The following is a 20291-nucleotide window of genomic DNA, read 5'->3' on the forward strand; positions in this document are numbered from 1 at the left end:
GGAGGGAGAAGGAATACTTGATGTCGGGTGTACTCATGGGGAGGGTAGCCTCCCGCCGGGAGGTTGTCAAGACGTACGCCTCTCTTGTGGGTTGGGGTGCAGTGTGGCAGTCCAGGATTGTCAGGGGCCTGTGGAGATCCCAGCAGAAGCGGCAGCACATAAATGTGTTGGAACTTCAGGCTGCATTCCTTGCGCTCAGGCACTTTCTTTCTGTTCCAAAAAATCGATTTGTTCTCGTCCGGTCAGACAATACCTCAGCTGTATACCACTACAACCACCAGGGAAGCACCAGATCTCTGATGTGTCTGCGGGTGGCACACCAGCTCCTCACATGGGCTTACCCCAACTTCCTGAGCCTCCGGGAAATGCATGTTCCTGGTCTCGGGAACACTGCCGCGGATCTCCTCTCCCGTCAGAAGCCTCCATCCAGGGAGTGGAGACTTCACCCAGTGGTGGTGTGGTGGACCACATTTGGCAGAGCAGCAGTGGACGTCTTTGCCTTAGAGGCAACGACTCTGCCTTCTCTGAGAGAAGAGCCCAGCCCCCTTGGGCAGGATGGAGTAGTGCATACCTGGCCCTACGGCCTACTTTATGCCTTTTCTCCACTCCCCCTCATACAAGCAACGCTTCACAGGGTCCAGAAGGGTGGTCTCCGCCTGCATCTGGTTCCCCCATGCTGGCAGGAAGACCATGATCCCCCTGTTGCTTAAACTCCTGAAGTGGACACCGTGGCGTTTTTTGGAGAGGAATGACCTCCTGTCTCAGGTCAACGGACGCATAAGACACCCGAGTCCGAGTTATCTGCAGCTGTTCTTGTGGCCCCTATAGTTGTGGACACGATTTTAAACCATCCACCAGGTCGCTTTACGCTAACGGGTGGAAGCTATTTGTGGAGTGGTGTGACTCTCACAACGAGGTGCCGGAGAAATGTTCAGTGGTTGCAATACTCCATTTCCTGCAGTCAATTTTTGACAAAAACAGGACTATTTCCACCCTCAAAATGTATTTGGCTGCTATCTCGGCCAGTCATGTAAAGGTGGATGGCCAGTCAGTGGGATCACATTATCTGGTCAAACAGTTTCTGAAAGGGACTCAGAGACTCAGACCGCGTCGGGTCTATGAGTCGCCATCATGGGACTTGCAAGTTGTCCTTCAGTTCCTTACCCAGCCGCCCTTTGAGCTGCTGGGACACACTGATTGGAAGTGGCTGTCTCTCAAGACAGGCTTTCTTCTTGCTGTGGCAATGGCAAAACGTGTGAGGGAGCTGCATGCGCCATCAGGGAGCCAGGCTTGTCTACGATGGAAGGCTGATGGCTTTGAGGATAGTCTCAGGCTAAATCCTTCATTTTTGCCCAAGTGGTTGCCCCCTCATCATCCTGTTACTCAGGATCCTTGTGTCATTGCGTGAAGATTTTTTTACATGAACAGATCACCTGATGACACCGGTTGATATAGACTCTCTGGGTTATCCAGGGGTCACAGGTGACATTGTTGATATAATTAATCTACCTGCGCATGCACGAGAAGGAACATCCATTGCTTTAAGCACCGTCTCTGGTGGTCATCAAGGATTCATAGAACCGTGGTTACATACGTAACTCTCGTTTTGCGTTTGTTTTGTTTTGTGCATTTTTTGTTTTGTGTGTGTTTTGAGTTTGTTTTGTATTTTTTTTTGTGTGTGTTTTGTATTGTTTTTTGTGTGTTTTGTTTGTTTAGGGCCTGTGCTATGAAGCTAGATTTCCTCTTATTGCATTAATTTCCAGGATTTAATCAGTGTGTGCTGGACTACGAAGCTCACTAACATCTTACGGAGCTAAATCACCATGGTAACTTATGCTGAACGACTAACCTGGTCAAGAGCAGGTTTTGCTCTGGCTAGGATTTTAGCGAGCGATAAAGTCCCGCCTCCTGACCAATCAGTTCTCTTAGAAAGTGAGCTGTCCAATAAAAGGTGATATGTGAACACGTCACTGTGCAGCTATCAAATCAGATCCACACATCATCGATGTCTAAATATTCTCTCTCCTAGGAGAAAGAATTGTTTTGTGGCTAATGTGTTGTACTTTATGATTAGTGTGATTGTGTTGGGTAATGTTTGAAAGCATTGATTATTGATTAACAAGACCTACTTTCACTTGTCTTCAACGTGTGTTGTTTGCAGGTTCTCCGTCCTTGTTCCATAGCGTTGGAGGCTCACCAGGAGGTGGGCTGCCCCCTGCAGGGCTCGGTGACGGTGGAGGAGGTCATTGTGAAGGTTTGGACATTCCACACGTGAACAAACGTTATTGATCAGATTAAAAGTTGTGTTTCTCTCCACAGATTTCTCCATTCATCATCAACACGGTGACAACCATCACGGCGGCCATGATGGAGAAACATCACAGTGTGCCGCTGAAGGAGGCGGAGCCTGCTGTGGGAGACCTTTGGTCGGTCATGAACATCTATGGATGTAACTTCTGGTTCCTGGGGGTGGACCCGGCCACCGAGGTCACAGAGAGCTTCAGAGAAACCGATGGCAGCAACGAGGGCGAGAACTTTGCCGTGGACGTTAAAGTACAGAGTCCTTCCTCCAGATGATATCGATGATGATGATGATGAGCAGCTTTAGGTCCTGATGACCATGTCTCCTCTGCAGGTGGTGCAGGTGACCCTGGAGTCTGGGTTAGGCCATCGGACCATCCCTTTGCTGCTGGCCGAGTCGTCTCTGAGTGGATCTGCCACCAACTGGTCATCTCTGCTGCAGCTGAAGGCTCTGATGACACTGGAGGTGCTTCAGACCGTCACATGTTTGTGAACCAGAACCAGAACCATAACCAGGTTGTGTTTGGGTTCTAGGTCAACTACTTCAATGAGACGCACGCCGTGTGGGAGCCGCTGATCGAGCGTGTGGACGGAGGCCAGCGGAGGTGGAACCTCCTACTGGAGGTAAAGGTGTATATTAAATTCCACCTTAGAGAGGGTGGAGCTTCATGACTGTTTGGGTCAGTAGTGATGTTTAATGTAGAGTTTGGATCTGTGACTATAGATCAGTGCAGTGTTAACCCTTAAAGACCAGACATAGAAATGCATGAACCTTTAAAACATGTCCCAGGAGAACAATGACTACAGAGAAGAGCTAAGGATTGTAGGAAATGTAGGATTTCTCTGTAAACCACGATGCGGCAGTTCACTGGAGTATGAAAGCTCTGAGTAGAGCATACGTTCCTACTCAGTATGTTTGGACCTTCAGAGCTGATGCAGACCACCATGGACAGACTTAAGGTGCGTTCATGTGACTGAAGTGACTGAAGCAACTCTTTTACATTAAAATCAATGTAAATGACGCGACCTCAAGTTATCTCCCCTAAAGCAACGTTACATGTAATTTGAGCAACGAGATCACGCTCGACCTCGTCGATCAAAGTTGAAAAATCTGAACTTTTTAAGCGGAGGCTGTAGTCCCTCCCTGCTCCCTCCTGCTTCAGTGCAGACGGCTGCTGTGGAGGCGGTACAACTTCCTCAATTTATCAGGGCAAAATTAAAGCGATTACCTTCTTGAAAACCACAGTAACTACTGATCATGACACATTCTGAGTGAACTCATCCTTTAATATCTCAGTAAGTTGATCATTGAAACCGTAAAAGCAGAGCAAGAAGGAAAAGAAGTGATCAATTCTCTCTCTCTTTCTCTCTACCCTGTCACCTGCTCAACACACACACACACACACACACACACACACACACACTCACATTGTTCCATGGTGATGGCATCACTGGAGTGATGGAGTGACTAAAAGGAAGCGACACATCAGGATGATGGAAGCTACTGCAGCGCTGCGGTCGCGTTTGGTGTGAACGCACCTTAAGACCTGCTCACATCATGTCATACAGATCTAAAGAATCTTTCTCCTGCAGATGAAAACCAACCCGGTCCACGATAAAAGTCCTGTTCCTGGAGATGACTTCGTCCTCCTTCCTGAACCTCGTTCATCCATCACCATCTGCTCCAAAGACACCATGAACATCACGGTGTCTCAGAGCTGCCTCAGCGTCTTCTCCAACCTGCAGAAGGTAAGAACAAACAACAGTTTAGCCCCGCCCTCTATGGCCCCGCGTTTAATGACTCTTCCCTCAATGACCCCACCCTTAATGACTCTGCCCTTAAATGACTCCTCCCTTTGTGTCCCCGCCCTTAATGACTCCTCCCTCTATGGCCCTGCCTTCAATGACCCCGCCCTTAATGACTGCTCTTTCTATGGCCCCATCCACAATTACCCGGCCCTTAATGACCCTGCCCATAAAAGGCTCGTTCAAGATGTGGCTGCGGCTCGCCTGGATGATCGGCGAGAGTAGACGGGTGCAACGGGGGCGGGGCTACAAATCTGTTGCCAAGTTGGACAACTCTGTCTAAAACACGATGGCTGAAGTCGTGTTTGCTTACATCCTCAAGGAAGCGATACATAGATAGTGTTGGATAAAGTGGAACTAATGTGTGTGTTATTGTTCCTACACAGACATGTAAGAGGATGCACATGAATAGGTTATTCATTAAAGAACCAGTTATGCAGCGTGATCCGGTGTTGTCTGTGTCTCCCACTACACGTTAAGTGATAGGACTAACGTAACAGATAGATGTATAGATAGATAGATAGATAGATAGATAGATAGATAGATAGAATGGTTCTTTTACAAATTCACAAGCTGAAACCAAACGTTTCTCACCAGCCACACAGTGCAAAAATGATAATAATGATAATTATTTATATTTTTTTGTGTTTCACTTGCTGCAGGGTTATTTATCCAAATCCACTTCCGTTATTTTTCCTTTTTTGTTGTTGTGGGGACCATGAAATGTGATGACTCACATTTGGGCGTGGAGGAGAATCGGCGGGAAGGTGGTGGTAGCAGCATGGGCCCAAATGGAAGTTTTGTCACTCAGGTGCTCTCCTGCCTCAGTGGTCTGCTCACAACTACCCACCCTGACCTCCAACACTGCTGACAGCCCAGTGGTCTTCCACACCGTTAAGATCTGGCTCCAATTTTGCAAACACTATGGCCTGCACAGAGCCTCGTTGCATGAACCTATTCTCAATAACTCTTCTTTTCCTCCCTGTCTTACTGACTTCATTTACCGTGTCTGGTCAACTAAAGGCCTTGTAACCCTTGACAATCTGTATGAAGGCGGGATCTTAGGACGAGATGGCGCCAGCATGTACCGGCTGCCGTCTGCCCACTCTGCTGGAACTTTTGTTTTTAGCCGCACAATTCTGTGACAAAACATCACTGCGCTGATAGTATATGACTGTCAAACACTTATTGAGCTAAATCGTTCACATGAGGTACATCTGGGCTTCAACTCAGAGGATCAAACATCCAGACTTCCTCCTCACTTGGCCTCAGTACTTGACTACCTGCTGCGCTCACCTGTTCCCCGGAGGAAGCGTGCCAAAAAACGGGGTAAACGAGGTGGAGTCCTGTTGAGAATAAAGGCGTTCTGGAGGTCAAATCCTGGGACTGATCCTGGATGCCATTTATAACATGGATTACGGTGGATTCAACTTGTGGCTCCCGTGCGTCTGGTTTCCGGCTTACGTCACCTGGCGCTCGAAGCACTGCTCCGCAGACGCCTTTCTCGGCACCGTGGTGTGGATCACAAGTGACTTCGTATGCTGCGCCGCAGCTCTCCACAGGCCGACAAGGATGTGACTCCACGCCTCAGCTTGCAGAATGCTAGATTGCTAGCCAACATGGCAACAGAAGGATGAGTACGTTCATCTTAATGAGCTGTGCCCTCCGGACTGCTCTGTGTTTGGAACTCTCCCGCTCACGCAACGCAAAGGAGGATTAGCGCTTGTTTACCGGGACACTTTCAGCTGCAGACTGTTGGACATGAACACGTACAACTCCTTCGAGCTCCAGACGTGTAATGTTGGAAATTAACACTCTTTTTACTGTGTTTTAATCAGCAATCAGTGGGTTTTCTGCCTCTTTTGACCTAACTACCTTTGGTCGTTGATGTTGACATATTTATGTCAAACTTTAATAGCCACTGTTTGACTGTATTGGACACAGTAGCATCATCTAAAAATACTCCAGGCTCTAATAAAAAACCTTGTCCGTGGATGAATGAAGCTATTTTTAGCTTTAGGAGAAGCTGCCGGAAAGTGGAACGGTTGTAGAAAACCACTAAACTAGAGGTGCATAGACTCCATCTTAAAGAAAAGATAATGGAGCTAAATGAAATAATAAAGCGCGCCCGCTCTGCTTATTTCGCTAATCTTGTTTTGAGAAAAATAAAAAAAAAACCCAAGGTCTTGTTCAATGCTATTGAAAATCTTGTTGCACCCTCATCGTCCCATGTGCCTGTACACACACAGGAGGACTGTAACAATTTTTTAAACGTTTTTGTAAACTAAGTGCAAGACATTAGGGCCAGTATTACTCCTCCCTTGGTTAGTTTTTACTTTCCGAGCATTACATGGTCAGGCCCCTCAATATATCTCAGACTTGTTGTACCCCTACACTTCAGGGTGCAGTATTTGGTCTTCAGACCAGGGTCTCCTAAAGATCCTAAAACTAAATGTAAAACCAGAGGAGACCTGGTGTTCCAGACTGTAGCCCCCAGACTCTGGAATAACCTGCACCAGTCTCTCAGGGAGCTCAACTGTGTGGTCACTTTTAAAAACTGTTGAAGACTTCACTTTACAGAAAATCTTTTAGTTACTGGATTTTAAATGTTTTATTATAATTTTATTATGTTGCTCCTATGATGTATATGCACCCATGTTTTATTGTTATTTTATGATGTTGCACTTGTATTAATTTCCCACAGCTCTGTACAGCACTTTGTGATTTTATCTGCGAAAAATAAATTTTTTACTAACTTCCTCATAGTTCTAAACTCAGGAGATTGTTAGTATTCATGACACATACAGACATGTGTTTATTAAATTAGGCGTTTCATATCTTTTTGTCACTGAACTCTGATCCAATCATCTGTCAGTTCTCCGCTGACGTCATCCACTGGCCATGTAGCCTCTGCAGCGGCTGGTCTCGTTGGGGTCTCACCAGCTTTCCGTGCCCGTGACATCAGAGCGAGTCTGGATCAAGTCGGACAGAAATCTACCCAGCATGCACCGCGTGTCTGCAGTTGGCTTTTAAAACTATGTCCATCTGGATCATCTAGAACGAGCCTAATGACTGCGCCTTCTATGGCCCCACCCTTAATGACTCCTTCCTCTATGGGCCCCGCCTTTAATGACCCCGCCCTTAAGGCCATACCAGCAGGTCTGGGCCTGGTTAGTAGATGATGGAGACCACTGAGAATTCCAGGGGCCACAGTGGGGGACAGTCGCTGCAAGGCACTTCACCCACATTGTCTAGTATGAATGTAGTGTGTGAGTGAGTGTTGGTGGTGGTGGGAGGGGCCTATAATTCACTATGGCAGCCTCACTTCTGTCAGTCTGCTCCAGGGCAGCTGTGGCTACAATAGTAGCTTACCACCACTATGTGTGAGTGTCTATGATGAAGTGTTATGAAAAAATGATTATTATTATTATTATTATTATTATTATAATAATAATAATAATAATAATAATAATAATAATGACTCCTCCCTTAATAACTCTGCCCTCAATGACCCCGCCCCTGTTGACTCACCAGTCTCTCAGGGAGCTAAACTGTGTGGACACTTTTAAAAAACTTTTGAAGACTTTACTTTACAGTAAAGCTTTTAGTTACTGGATTTTAATTTTCATTTATCCTTTAATGTTGCTGTTCTTATGATATTTATGCACTCTTGTTTTATTATTCTATTGTGTTGTACTTGTACTCTTACCACAACTCTGTACAGCACTTTGTGATTTTATCTGCAAAAAGCGCTTTATAAATAAACTACTTACTTACTTACTTACTTACTTACTTGACTCCTCCTCCCTTGTTGACCCTGCCCACCTTAGATCCTTGTATCGAACTGCTTTCGGGTTTCTCCTGCTATAATTTATTCACCGGAGAGTCATTGTAATGAGTGTGTGTGTGTGTGCCTTTTCAGGCCTTTTCAGAAGGAAGCTCCTCAACCTTTGACCCCTCCCTGAAGGAGAAGGCTCCTTTCACGGTGGTCAACTCTCTGGGTATTCCTCTGATCCTCCATCACAGCTCCAACCTGAGACCGGTCGGCTGTGCAGCTCCGGGAAAGCTTCACGAGCTGAGTGTGGGTCAGAGTTTGGACCTGGAGCACTCTGTGTTTGAGGCCTGGACCAGAGGTTGCTTATCAGCACTACAGAGACAGGAGAGCTCCCTGTTCAGCCTCAGCATCGGTTCGTTCTCACTCTGACTCTAACATCTCTCTGTGTTCTAGTCTCACTCATGTGTTTGTGACCCTTCAGTTCCTTCTGGGTTCAGTGAGATCTCCAACATCGCTGTGGACAAACCTGGACGTCGTCTCTATAACGTCCGTGGTCCGATGCTGCAGGAGGCCGTGTCAGTGCTGCTGCAGATTGACGCGGCCGACGGAAACAAAGTCATCACCGTCCGTTCGCCTCTGCAGGTCTGAAGCTCTGTGAGAACCTTGTGTCTCAGACCTGCAACTCACAGTCGTTCCTCTGTTCTCAGATCAAGAACCACTTCTCTGTTCCCTTCACGGTGCTGAAGTACTGCCCCTCCTCCCAGAGCCTGCAGACCATCGGCCAGGCCGAGCCAGAGACAGACTTTCATGTTGCTCTGGAAACCTATAGGTAGGTCTCCAGTTCTTTACCCAGGACCAGCACAGACTCACACCCCCATCCTCTGTGCAGGTCTCAGCTCTTTGTGCAGCCGGCGGGGGTCCTAACGGGTTTGTACGGACCCTCGGTGAGCTGCGTGGCTTGGAAGGAGCAGGTCCACCGTAGCTCTGAGGTCAGCTCCCTGCTGCAGTGTCCGGCCTTAGAGAGCTCTCTGCTGCCCCTGATGGTCAGCACCCTGGCCGTCCCCGACAACCTGCGTCATATCGCCAGCCACGGGGAGGACGACTGGGACCCGGCCTACGTGATCCACCTGCACCCCGTGGCCACACTGAGGAACTTCCTGCCGTACTGTGTTCGCTACATGATGGAGGTACTGAGACGTGTCCCTGAGTCCATGAGACATGAACCCATAATGTTCTCTGTCCTCAGAGCTCTGCGGACTCCTTCGAGCTCCCTGAGGGCAGCACATCAGACTTGCTCAACGCTCGAGTCAGTGGGGAGATCCTGTCCCTGGTCCTAGTCGAGTACCAGGGCCGGGACTGGCACGGACACCTCCGCGTCCAGGCTGAGCTGCCCGAGTTCTTCGCCATATGTCTGACCTGCGACTCAGACATAAACCTCAGCGTGGATGTGAGTGTGCACGTGTCCAGGGTCTCCAACCGTCTGCTGCTGTCCCTTTTCAGCCCATACTGGATCATCAACAAGACATCCCGGGTCCTGCGGTACCGAGCCGAAGACGTCAGCGTCAAACACCCGGCCGATTTCAGAGATGTCATCCTGTTCTCCTTCAAGAAGAAGAACCTGTTCACCAAGAGCAAGGTGTTCTTCTTCTATGGTCCATGAATACAGGCTCAGTCTGATGGTTTTGATGGTTCTGATGGTTCCCTCAGACCTGCTCTAGTTTACAGAGCTTTGTTAGGATCTAAACACACTATATATAATTACACACTGTGTATGTTTCTTTGTGTGTCTCAGATCCAGTTGTGCGTCTCCAATAGTTTGTGGTCTGAAGGTTTTTCTCTGGACACGGTGGGAAGTTACGGCTGTGTGCGCTGCCCGGCCAACAGTATGGATTTCCTGGTACACACACACTTCCTTTGTTGTTTGTGCGCGTGCGTGTGCCTGTGTGTGTGTGTGTGTCTGACTGACTGACTGTGTGTGTATGTGTGTCAGGTGGGCGTCAGCATCCAGATGAGCAGCTTCAACCTCAGCAGGATCGTTACCATGAGTCCGTTCTACACGTTGTTCACAGAACGTCGTACGAACTGGAGGTCGGAGAGGTCCAACCACAGACGTCCACCAGATGGCACTACATCTCCTCCACAGAGGTCAGTGAGGGTCACAGGGAAAGTCTGAAGGATCAGATTGTCAATCACACTAACGTTTAGTTGTTATCAGGTGTTGTTCTACTTTATTCTTCACAAACACAAAGATTCAGTTAATTTAACAGAAAAAATGCATGAAACGTATTTAAAGGAATAATTTCTCATAGAAATGATTGTTCTTTAAAGGTTTCATTTAAAGCTGGTTGTGTTCACACTGACATCATCAGTCTCCAAGGTAACAGGATGTTTGTAGGAGAGGCGTCTCCATGGTAACAGGACCAATGCTCTGTGTCCAGTGTCTTCCTCTGTGGCCTGAAGGAAGCTCAGGAAAGTTGTGTGTCCGTGTGGTCGGCTCAGACTCCGCCTCCAAATTCTTCTTCTACAATCGGCAGGACAACGGCACGCTGCTCAGCCTGGACATGGTGAGGCCACGCCCACACTTCAGCACGTGCACTCACACATGCACGCACACATTTAGCTCCTAATCAAACCAACGTCAGACCTTCCATCCACATTGTTTCTGTGGAAAGAGTCGCATACGTTGTCACTTTGTTTTGATCACATGACCCATTATGACGTGCAGAGCTCCACCCACACTGTTGGTAACTAACCCTAGTTCATCTCTGTTCAGCTGCTCACATTTATAATTGTGTGTGTGTGTGTGTGTCAGTGTGGGGGAATCCTGGTGGACGTGAATGTCTCCAATCATTCAAACATCATCAGTTTCAGTGATTATTACGAAGGAGCTGCTCCTGCTTTGCTGCTCAACCACACAGCATGGATCACACTGAGCTACACACAGAGGTAACACACACACACACACACACACACACACACACACACACACAGTTCCCTGTGAGTGAGGGAGTTCCAGAATTGTATTAGAATTCCTCACTTTGATAACCATTGTAATGTATTGTAGCGAGCTTACACTGTACCATTTTATAATACAATGTTCCGTGTTTGAAGGGGGAGTGTTCATGGGCGTGTCAGACAAGGAAGGAGTTTCTGAAATTGTAGCGTCATGAACAGAGTTGCTACAGAGGGAAATTTATGTTAAGTTTTTTTTTTTTTACTTTTGCTGCATTTTCCAAACTATTCTGGGTAGCATAGAGTATGATACCCCCCTTTAAATGAACTTTATGATATTAAAAAGCAGGATTTAACATATGGTTATATTAGCTAACTCACCCCAGCTTTGGTTAGTTAAAGTCCACCTGGCTCTCGAATTTCTCCTGGAATTCTGTGTCCTTGAAGCACACACCTCCTGGCACAGAGCCATTAGCACAGCTGGTTGGAGCTTCATGGACCAGCTCTATGAACCAGCTCTATGGACCAGCTCTATGGACCAGCTCTATGGACCAGCTCTATGAACCAGCTCTATGAACCAGCTCTATGGACCAGCTCTATGGACCAGCTCTATGAACCAGCTCTATGAACCAGCTCTATGGACCAGCTCTATGGACCAGCTCTATGAACCAGCTCTATGGACCAGCTCTATGAACCAGCTCTATGAACCAGCTCTATGGACCAGCTCTATGGACCAGCTCTATGGACCAGCTCTATGGACCAGCTCCATGGACCAGCTCTATGGACCAGCTCTATGGACCAGCTCTATGAACCAGCTCTATGGACCAGCTCTATGAACCAGCTCTATGGACCAGCTCCATGGACCAGCTCTATGGACCAGCTCTATGGACCAGCTCTATGAACCAGCTCTATGAACCAGCTCTATGAACCAGCTCCATGGACCAGCTCTTTCCAGTAACTGCGCGCGAGAAGAAAAAAAGGAAAGTACCCTGGAGTGACACCGGAAGATATAAACTTCCTCTGGGTCATCCAGGGGTCACTGGTGACATTGTTGGTATACATACTCGCACTGCGCATGCGCGAAGGGGAATATTCAGTGCTTAAAGCACCGCCGCTGGCGGTCAGCAGGGATGAAATAGAAAGCTTATTGTCATATTTTTAACCATTTAAACAAATCTGGGGGTGCAGGAATATTTTTGCAAAGATGCAGCAATTTTGGTAATACATTCATTTTTAAGATGTTTATCTTTCCCAGTATATATACAGGAAGTGATGTTGGTAAAGCAACTTTAATCCATTTTTCAAATATGCAGCAATCTCCAGATTCCCTGAAGACTTTATCAATGAGGAAGTTCTTTGTTCCCATTGTAAGATGTTCCCCAGGTCAAATCCACATTAGATCCATCAGAGCCATGTCTAAAGCATGCATTAGATGCAAAGTGCTTACTTTGAAGGACAGCTGGTGTTGTCTATTCCAGAAGATTCCTCTTCATCTGATCTCAGCTTCTTCCTTCTAACAGCTCCATGGAGATATGCAGAGTTTATCTACCAGCTGGAGTGTTGCTCTGTCAGCAAACAGCAGTATTTAGTCCAAACACCTCCTCCTGCTCATCATCCTTTTTTCTCTAGGATTGTTTCCAAAGTTACATCAATGTAATCAAATGATTTCTATGAACATAATCACAACTGATTTTTTAAATAAGTTTTATGAAGTTTGTCTTTTACAAAATGTTTTAGTTTTACCGCGACTTGTTCAATTTTATTATCACAAAAAAATGTTAGAAATGTACGATTTATGTGTCATTGTTTTTAATAGTTTCTGTAAAACAACACTTTCCCAGATGTAAAGATTTCAGTAAAATAGAAAAAATAATCGTCATTCTGGTGTTTTCTTCTTCAGTGGTTCTGGTGTGACATACGAGCTAAAACCCGGCGAAGCTCGAAGGTTTGCGTGGGACGACCCAACCGGAGAACGACTCTTACACTGGAACTACAGACAGCATTCAGGGGACCTGGACCTGTTGAAGGTACACACACACACACACACACATGCTAATGTTAGCTTGCTGAGTTGTGCAGTCCTTCTAACGTCAGCTGAAGCTAACAGGCTAACCACCCACTGGTTGGTAGTTCTGTGAAAGCTTTGAATAAATCTTTGTCTCCTTGATCAAATGTTGCTAGTTTTCTCGTTAGCGTGTCACTTCCTGCCAACAGCTGCAGGTTGGTGCACGTTTGTGCATATGTGCGTGGCTGGTGGCAGGACTCGTCGCAGATTGTGCATTTCCCAAACATTGGTGTATCATATTTCATTCATATGTTACTTTGTATTTGTATTAGTTTGTAACACGTGTTTGTAGATGATGTGTGAACAGAGTGGGTTAGGATCAGGAAGTGTTCTGTTCTCCTTCATCAGAGCTGACAACATTTGTTGACTCTTTAACTCCAGGATGAAGTGGGACAGTTCCCGTACGATGCTCACTCTCACGTGCACTGGGTTTCTTTCCTGGACGGACGTCAGCGGACCGTGTTGTTCACGGAGGACGTCGGCGCCGTAACAAAGGCCCGACAGGCCGAGGAGCTGGAGCAGTTTGAACAGGAAGTGAAGGTGTCTCTGCAGAACCTGGGACTGTCCCTGGTCCACAACAGCAGTCGGCAGGAGGTTGCCTATGTCGGCATTACCAGGTAACTCGTTAACTAACTCACTAACCAATGACCAGTATGCATGAGCTTTGTTAAGGGATAGTCTGGTACTGAGAGAATCTCTGGAGGAACAAGACATGTTTTGTCAACTTGTCTGAGGAAAACATAACAGAGCTCTGACATGAAGGGAGGGAGAAATATACAGATATAAGTATCTATTTTAACATCTATAAGCTCAGAATTATAATGTATATAATGTGCATATAATTCTACCATGACACTCCCCACTTCTGATCATTAAAGCAAGATAACAGATAGACGTCAGTGAATACACACCACTTAAGTTTAAGTACATCATTACGTACCATAGAAACATGTGCTTTTATCAAGCACGCTCTCGAAATGTAATAGCTATAAACCAGAGGAGTATAAGCAGAATAAAAGCATGGAGTCATGGGGGCATCAGAGTCATAACCGTCAGGGATCAAAAGTTTGGAATTGTAGGGAAACATCTTTTATCTGGATGGAAAACATTATGATCTAAGATGCTGACTAAAGCACAGAGAAACATGATTAATGCATAATTTAAGAATAGCATTACTGTAACATGCAGGATTGTCTTTGTAATTGAAAACATTTATTATCATCTTTATTTGGACAAAAAGTATAAGTGAAGTTGTGTTGAAGGGGACTCAAAAAACCCCAGTAAATGTGTGTCTGTGCCGTACACACACACAGCAAAATGATGACGATATCTGAGATTATCAGTGGTAGAAACCAGAGGCCCTTTGGCTGAACCAACAGATCTATAGTAGCTCAGCTGTGGGACTACCAGATACAAAAGCCAGTGGACTTCAGTGTGTAGGAGAAGCTGATGGTGTTCGCTTCCAAACTCCGCACACAAAATCCCAAACAAGAGAGAAGTGGAGATGACGACTTTTGATGAAATTCACTGTTTTTACAGCTTCATCCAAAACCCTCTTTAGATTTGCTGACATAGTCTTTGTGGCCAGAGCCTCACGGTGGACGTAACCAGTGGAACCACATCCTTAACTTGTGTGTAGTTCTGGCGTGGCATGGTAGATGAGGCCTAAGTAGGGCTCTACAAAATCCACGTTAACGGAATCGACCAATGTTGGGGAACTGTTTCCGGGGACCACTTATTAGGTGCCCCGCCCTCCCCCCTCCTGTCTTGGCCACTTCAAACAGTTTCTAAACTGGTAAAAAAACTACACTAATCATCACTGACTCCTAAATCAGAGCCACCAGTGCCTGCTTAACTTTACCGTGTTTGTAAAACATTGTCCGTTTCTCATGTAGTGCTGCATCGCTCCTTGAAAACATGAGTCAGCATTAATCATCTTCACCTGCTCAGAGCGTTTAAACATCTCATCAGAGCTACAGAAGATCTGTGGAGAAAGTTGTTCTGTTGTGGACGAGATCATCAATACCAGTGATTGTAGAGTTTGAAACATCATAGATTATTGATCACTTCTGATACTGTAAATATTCTGACCCCTAGTGGTGAAATAACTGATGTATTTATTTTTGTTTAATCATTACAGTCTGGAATGATGTCATCAGGATTATTTAAATTAAGTTGATCACAACTAAATCAATAAACCTGATCAGATTCAGTAAACCATTGATCCCTGAGGGTAAATATGGTGACATTAATGTTGTTCTCATACGTCTTTATACGACATATAAATAATTAAAAAGGAGCAGTCAGAATAATCCATGTCACTTATATTTACCTTTTAATTGTATCTTACTTATTATTTTAAATTACTTTTATTTTGACATACATTTTTATTAGTATTTATTTTGCTTTCAGGAGTGAAAAACTATTTTCTGAAAAAAATATTAATATTGCAAAAGAACGGAATTGTAAAAATAAATTTGGAAAAAACAGAATTAGGAAAAAAAAAAATGTTTTTTATAGGGTTCTACTAAGAACCGTTGTGTGTGTGTGCGCATTGTGTGTAGTTCTGGTGTAGTGTGGGAGATGAGGCCTAAGAACCGATGGAAGCCTCTGAGTCAGAAGAACATCAACTTGTTGGAGAAGACCTTCCAGGACCAGCAGAGTGGGAGGGTCCAGCCAGGCTTCATCACCCTAGAAACCAACCTGGAGGTCAGAGGTCAGAGCTGAAGTCCCGACCCCTGTCCAGGTAGACTAAGGGTGTGTGTTGTGTGTTCAGGTGAACCTGGGTGGGGCCACTCTGATGATGAGGCGTCCATTTTCCTGCCAGCTCAGGAGGAACTTCCTCCCTGGGATCCAGGTGGACTTCAAACAGTCTCAGCACCAGCGCAGCCTCAGAGCTCAGCTGTACTGGCTACAGGTGACCTTTGACCCCAGCTGTTCCCCTGTGTGTGCAGCACCCCTGCTGACCCCCTGTCTCTGGTATAGGTGGACAACCAGCTACCAGGAGCCATCTTTCCTATCGTCTTCCACCCTGTTCCTCCTCCTAGGTCTGTGGCCCTGGACTCAGGTGATCCACACACACACACACACACACACACACACACCACACACACACACACACACACACACACACTACTGTTCCCTCTCCTAGGTCTGTGTCCCTGGATTCAGGTGTTCTACACATACACGCATAATATACACATTACACACACATCATACACATTATACACACACACCATCAGACTAACTGTGTGCGTGTGTGTGTGTGTGTGTGTGTGTGTGTGTGTGTGTGTGTGTGTGTGTGTGTGTGTGTGTGTGTGTGTGTGTGTGTGTGTGTGTGTGTGTGTGTGTGTGTGTGTGTGTGTGCGTGTGTATGACCTTCTCAGAGCCGAGGCCATTCATTGACATGTCCGTCATCACCAGGTTCAACAAGCACAGCAACGTCACTCAGTTTAAGTAAGAACTGCTCTATAGAAACCAGTAGAGACCGGTAGAGACCAGTAGAGACCATTAGAGACCATTAGAGACCAGTGGAAACCAGTGGAAACCAGTAGGAACAAGTAGGAATAAGTAGGAATAAGTAGGAACCAGTAGGAACCAGTGGGAAACCAGTAAAGACTTGTGGAAACCAGTAGTGATCAGTAGGAACGATTAAGAAACCAGTGGAAACCAGTAGAAACCAATGGGAACCAGTAAAGACTAGTGGAAACCAGTAGGGACCAGTAGGAACCAGTAGGAACGAGTAAGGGACCAGTAGGAACCAGTAGGAACGAGTAAGGGACCAGTAGAAACCTGTATGAACCAGTAGAAACTGATGGAAACCAATAGAAACCAGTAGGAATCAGTAGGAACCATTGGAAACCAGTAGGAATGAGTAGAAACCAGCAGGAAGTAGTGGAGGTCCCAGTGCAAGTCTACGTAAACTAAAGTGTGTGTGTTTCAGGTACTTCATGGCTCTAATCCAGGAGATGGCAGTGAAGGTGGATCAGGGCTTCCTGGGTTCCATTCTGGGCCTGTTCAGTCCTCCTGATGATTCTCAGAGCGATGGACAGAAGGTGAGGGAGGAGGACCTCCTCTGTGTTTCATGGTGTGATGGACTTAGACCTTCTCTGTGTTCCAGTCTGGGTTGATTCAAGGAGACCTTCAGAAGCTTCAGGCTGAGCTGATGGAGGCGTCCCTCACTGAAACATCTGGACTCAGTTTCTTCCAGCACTTCCACATTTCTCCCATCAAGGTACAACCAAGGCCAACCCTCTACTCCCTCTAACCCCTGACCCAAGAACTCCTAACCCTAGAACCCTTGACCCTAGAAACCCTAACCCCTAGAACCCTTGACCATAGAAACCCTAACCCAAGAACTCCTAACCCTAGAACCCTTGACCCTAGAAACCCTAACCCTAGAACCATTGACCCTAGAACCCTAACCCAAGAACTCCTAACCCTAGAACCCTTGACCCTAGAAACCTAACCCTAGAACCCTTGACCATAGAAACCCTAACCCTAGAAACCCTAACCCAAGAACTCTAAGCCCTAGAACCCTTGACTCTAGAACTCCTAACCCTAGAACCCTTGACCCTAGAAACCCTAACCCTAGAACCCTTGACCCTAGAAACCCTAACCCTAGAAACCCTAACCCAAGAACTCCAAGCCCTAGAACCCTTGACCCTAGAACTCCTAACCCTAGAACCCTTGACCCTAGAAACCCTAACCCAAGAACTCCTAACCCTAGAACCTCTATCCCAAGAACTCCTAACCCTTGAATCCCTAACCCTCAAACCTCTAACCCTAGAACTTCTACAACCCCTAGAACCCCTAACCCTAGAACTCCTAACCTTAGAACCATTAGAACCAATGAAACTCAGAACCCTTAACCCTAGCCACAATCCCGGACCAGGTCCATCAAGGTGAGACCAAGGCTGACCCTCTAACCATAGAACCTTACAACCTTAGAATCTTAGAACCTTAGAACGCTAGAACTTTAGAACCCTACCCAGGATCCTGGACCAGGTCCCACATGTCTCCTCAATCTGATGATGCCGACCCTTCAGTCTGTGGAGGAACCTCTGAGACATGCAGGACAGGAGCTCTCCCGGACTGGATCGGCTCCTTTGGTCTGAATGATGACTAAAAAACCATTTAATATTGCTAACATTAGCATAGCACGTAAACTCCCAATCACTAGGAGTCGGTGAACACACCATTAGGCCTTGGTAAACTACTCACTCCTCAATGACTTTTAGCTTTATTTTAATGAAACATACTGGACACTTTAATAGATGGATGTGGTTAGTTTTAATTAAAGAATTTAAGATCTTAACAGAATCAGAATCTGTTGGAAAAGCATATGTTAAACTTTAAATAAAAAGTAATTTGATACTTTGATAGACATACCAGTTGTTATTGATATTAGTGCTTGTTTACAGCTACACCTCAGTCTGTCTCTGGGCAGCAGTGGAGATCAACCAGATGTGGAATCTCTTCAGTCGTTGAATCTTCTTCTGAAAAGTATTGGAGCCACGCTGACGGACGTCGACGACCTTGTCTTTAAGTGAGTGTGTGTGTGTGTGTGTGTGTGTGTGTGTGTGTGTGTGTGTGTGTGTGTGTTCATGCTTTGATTCTCTGTGTGTGTGTGTGTGTGTGTGTGTGTTCATGCTTTGATTCTGTGTGTGTGTGTGTGTGTGTGTGTGTGTGTGTGTGTGTGTGTGTGTGTGTGTGTGTGTGTGTGTAGGTTGGCCTACTTTGAGGTGAAGTTCCAGTTTTACCGCAGAGAGAACCTGATGTGGGCCGTGGGCCGACATTACAGTGAGCAGGTGATCATTGTTTTTTAATTAATTGGTTATCTAATTAATTGATATTTTAATATTTAATATTTGATATAAGTACATTTTATTTATGAAGCACTTTTCACAGATAAAAATCACAAAGTGCTGAACAAACATTTCAGTATCATCCCGTCCAAAGAAATGAGAAGACAATCACATATAACACTTCTTAGCATTGTAGCTTCTTAGCATTGTAGCTTCTTCGCATCGTAGCTTTTTAGCCTCATAGCTTCTTAGCATTGTAGCTTTCTTCTTAGCATTGTAGCTACTTAGCATTGTAGCTTCTTAGCATCATAGCTTCTTAGCATTGTAGCTTCCTTCTTAGCATTGTACCTCCATAGCATTGTAGCTTTGTTATTCAGCTGAACCCATGATATACTCAGCTCATGGTCTCACACACACTATGAAGTCAGAGATGAAGTTTAAAGACCCAACAAGACACAGTCAGAATGTAAAGGCTCAGGGGAACAACTGTGTGTTCCTCACAGAGTGTGGGAAACTCCTCAGAAGGCTCTGAGATCACATTTGGACCACATTTAAACATTTTAGAGTATATTCTGAGCCAGACTGGCCTAATGACCTCTGACCTCTTTGTTCTGTTTGATGAAGACCCTAACCCCAACAGTCCAAAGCCAGGAGAACCTTCTCCTGATCCTTCTGAGTCATTTTGGAGATGTTCTTCAGGAGTTTGAGATGTTCTTCAGGTTTTTTAGATGTTCTTCAGGTTGTTTAGATGTTCTTCAGGTATTTGAGATGTTCTTCAGGTGTTTGGGATGTTCTTCAAGTTTTTTAGATGTACTTCAGGTTTTTGAGATGTTCTTCAAGTGTTTGAGATGTTCTACAGGTGTTTGGGATGTTCTTCAGGAGTGTGAGATCTTCTTCAGGTGTTTGAAATGTTCTTTGTGAAGCAGATATTTGTGTTTTCAGTTCCTGAAGCAGATGTATGTCCTGGTTCTGGGTCTGGATGTGTTGGGGAACCCGTTTGGGCTGATCCGAGGTCTGTCTGAGGGCGTGGAGGCCTTCTTCTACGAGCCCTTCCAGGTGAGGCTGAGGCTTCTTTTTGTTGCTCCTGCTGTGATGATTTCTCACTGTGTTTGGTTCTCAGGGGGCGGTTCAGGGCCCGGAGGAGTTCGCTGAGGGAGTCGTGATCGGAGTGAGAAGTTTACTGGGTCACACCGTCGGTAAGAGTCCGCCCACCAGGATGGGTTGGGTTCATGTATGCTCCACCCACTAACTGTGTGTGTGTGCATGTGCGTGTGTAGGGGGAGCAGCAGGTGTGGTGTCCAGGATCACAGGTTCAGTGGGTAAAGGACTAGCAGCCATCACCATGGATAAAGAATACCAACAGAAACGTCGTGAGGAGATGAGTCGACCTCCTAAAGACTTTGGAGAGAGTTTAGCTAAAGGAGGAAAAGGCCTGCTGAAGGTCCTCTGATCAATAGCTTCACTACTCTAGAGGTTCACGGTTCAAATCCCTCACTCACTCTGTGCTCTATTACACAGGGAGTAGTGGGCGGAGTCACTGGGATCGTCACCAAACCAGTGGAAGGTAGTGTGTGTGTAACAATGT

At 46.0% G+C, this 20291-nt stretch overlaps 1 protein-coding gene across 1 annotated transcript in view; it reads left to right on the forward strand.

Annotated features, from left to right (window-relative positions):
- LOC114460389 (vacuolar protein sorting-associated protein 13C-like) overlaps window positions 1-20291 on the forward strand; it is a 62640-nt gene that overhangs the window by 35244 nt on the left and 7105 nt on the right. Inside the window, 29 exon segments of the mRNA XM_028442347.1 lie at window positions 2162-2254; window positions 2320-2553; window positions 2636-2767; window positions 2836-2925; window positions 3895-4050; window positions 8030-8294; window positions 8364-8524; window positions 8590-8711; window positions 8772-9069; window positions 9129-9518; window positions 9675-9779; window positions 9873-9942; window positions 9945-10027; window positions 10321-10446; window positions 10695-10828; window positions 12735-12861; window positions 13281-13516; window positions 15464-15608; window positions 15676-15816; window positions 15885-15966; window positions 16286-16355; window positions 16843-16954; window positions 17020-17133; window positions 18323-18447; window positions 18628-18709; window positions 19649-19762; window positions 19827-19902; window positions 19984-20147; window positions 20225-20270. Of these exon segments, the coding sequence (XP_028298148.1) occupies window positions 2162-2254; window positions 2320-2553; window positions 2636-2767; window positions 2836-2925; window positions 3895-4050; window positions 8030-8294; window positions 8364-8524; window positions 8590-8711; window positions 8772-9069; window positions 9129-9518; window positions 9675-9779; window positions 9873-9942; window positions 9945-10027; window positions 10321-10446; window positions 10695-10828; window positions 12735-12861; window positions 13281-13516; window positions 15464-15608; window positions 15676-15816; window positions 15885-15966; window positions 16286-16355; window positions 16843-16954; window positions 17020-17133; window positions 18323-18447; window positions 18628-18709; window positions 19649-19762; window positions 19827-19902; window positions 19984-20147; window positions 20225-20270 (4093 nt within the window).

This window comes from Gouania willdenowi, chromosome 3 (genome assembly GCF_900634775.1).
Source record: "Gouania willdenowi chromosome 3, fGouWil2.1, whole genome shotgun sequence".
Taxonomy (NCBI): domain Eukaryota; kingdom Metazoa; phylum Chordata; class Actinopteri; order Blenniiformes; family Gobiesocidae; genus Gouania; species Gouania willdenowi.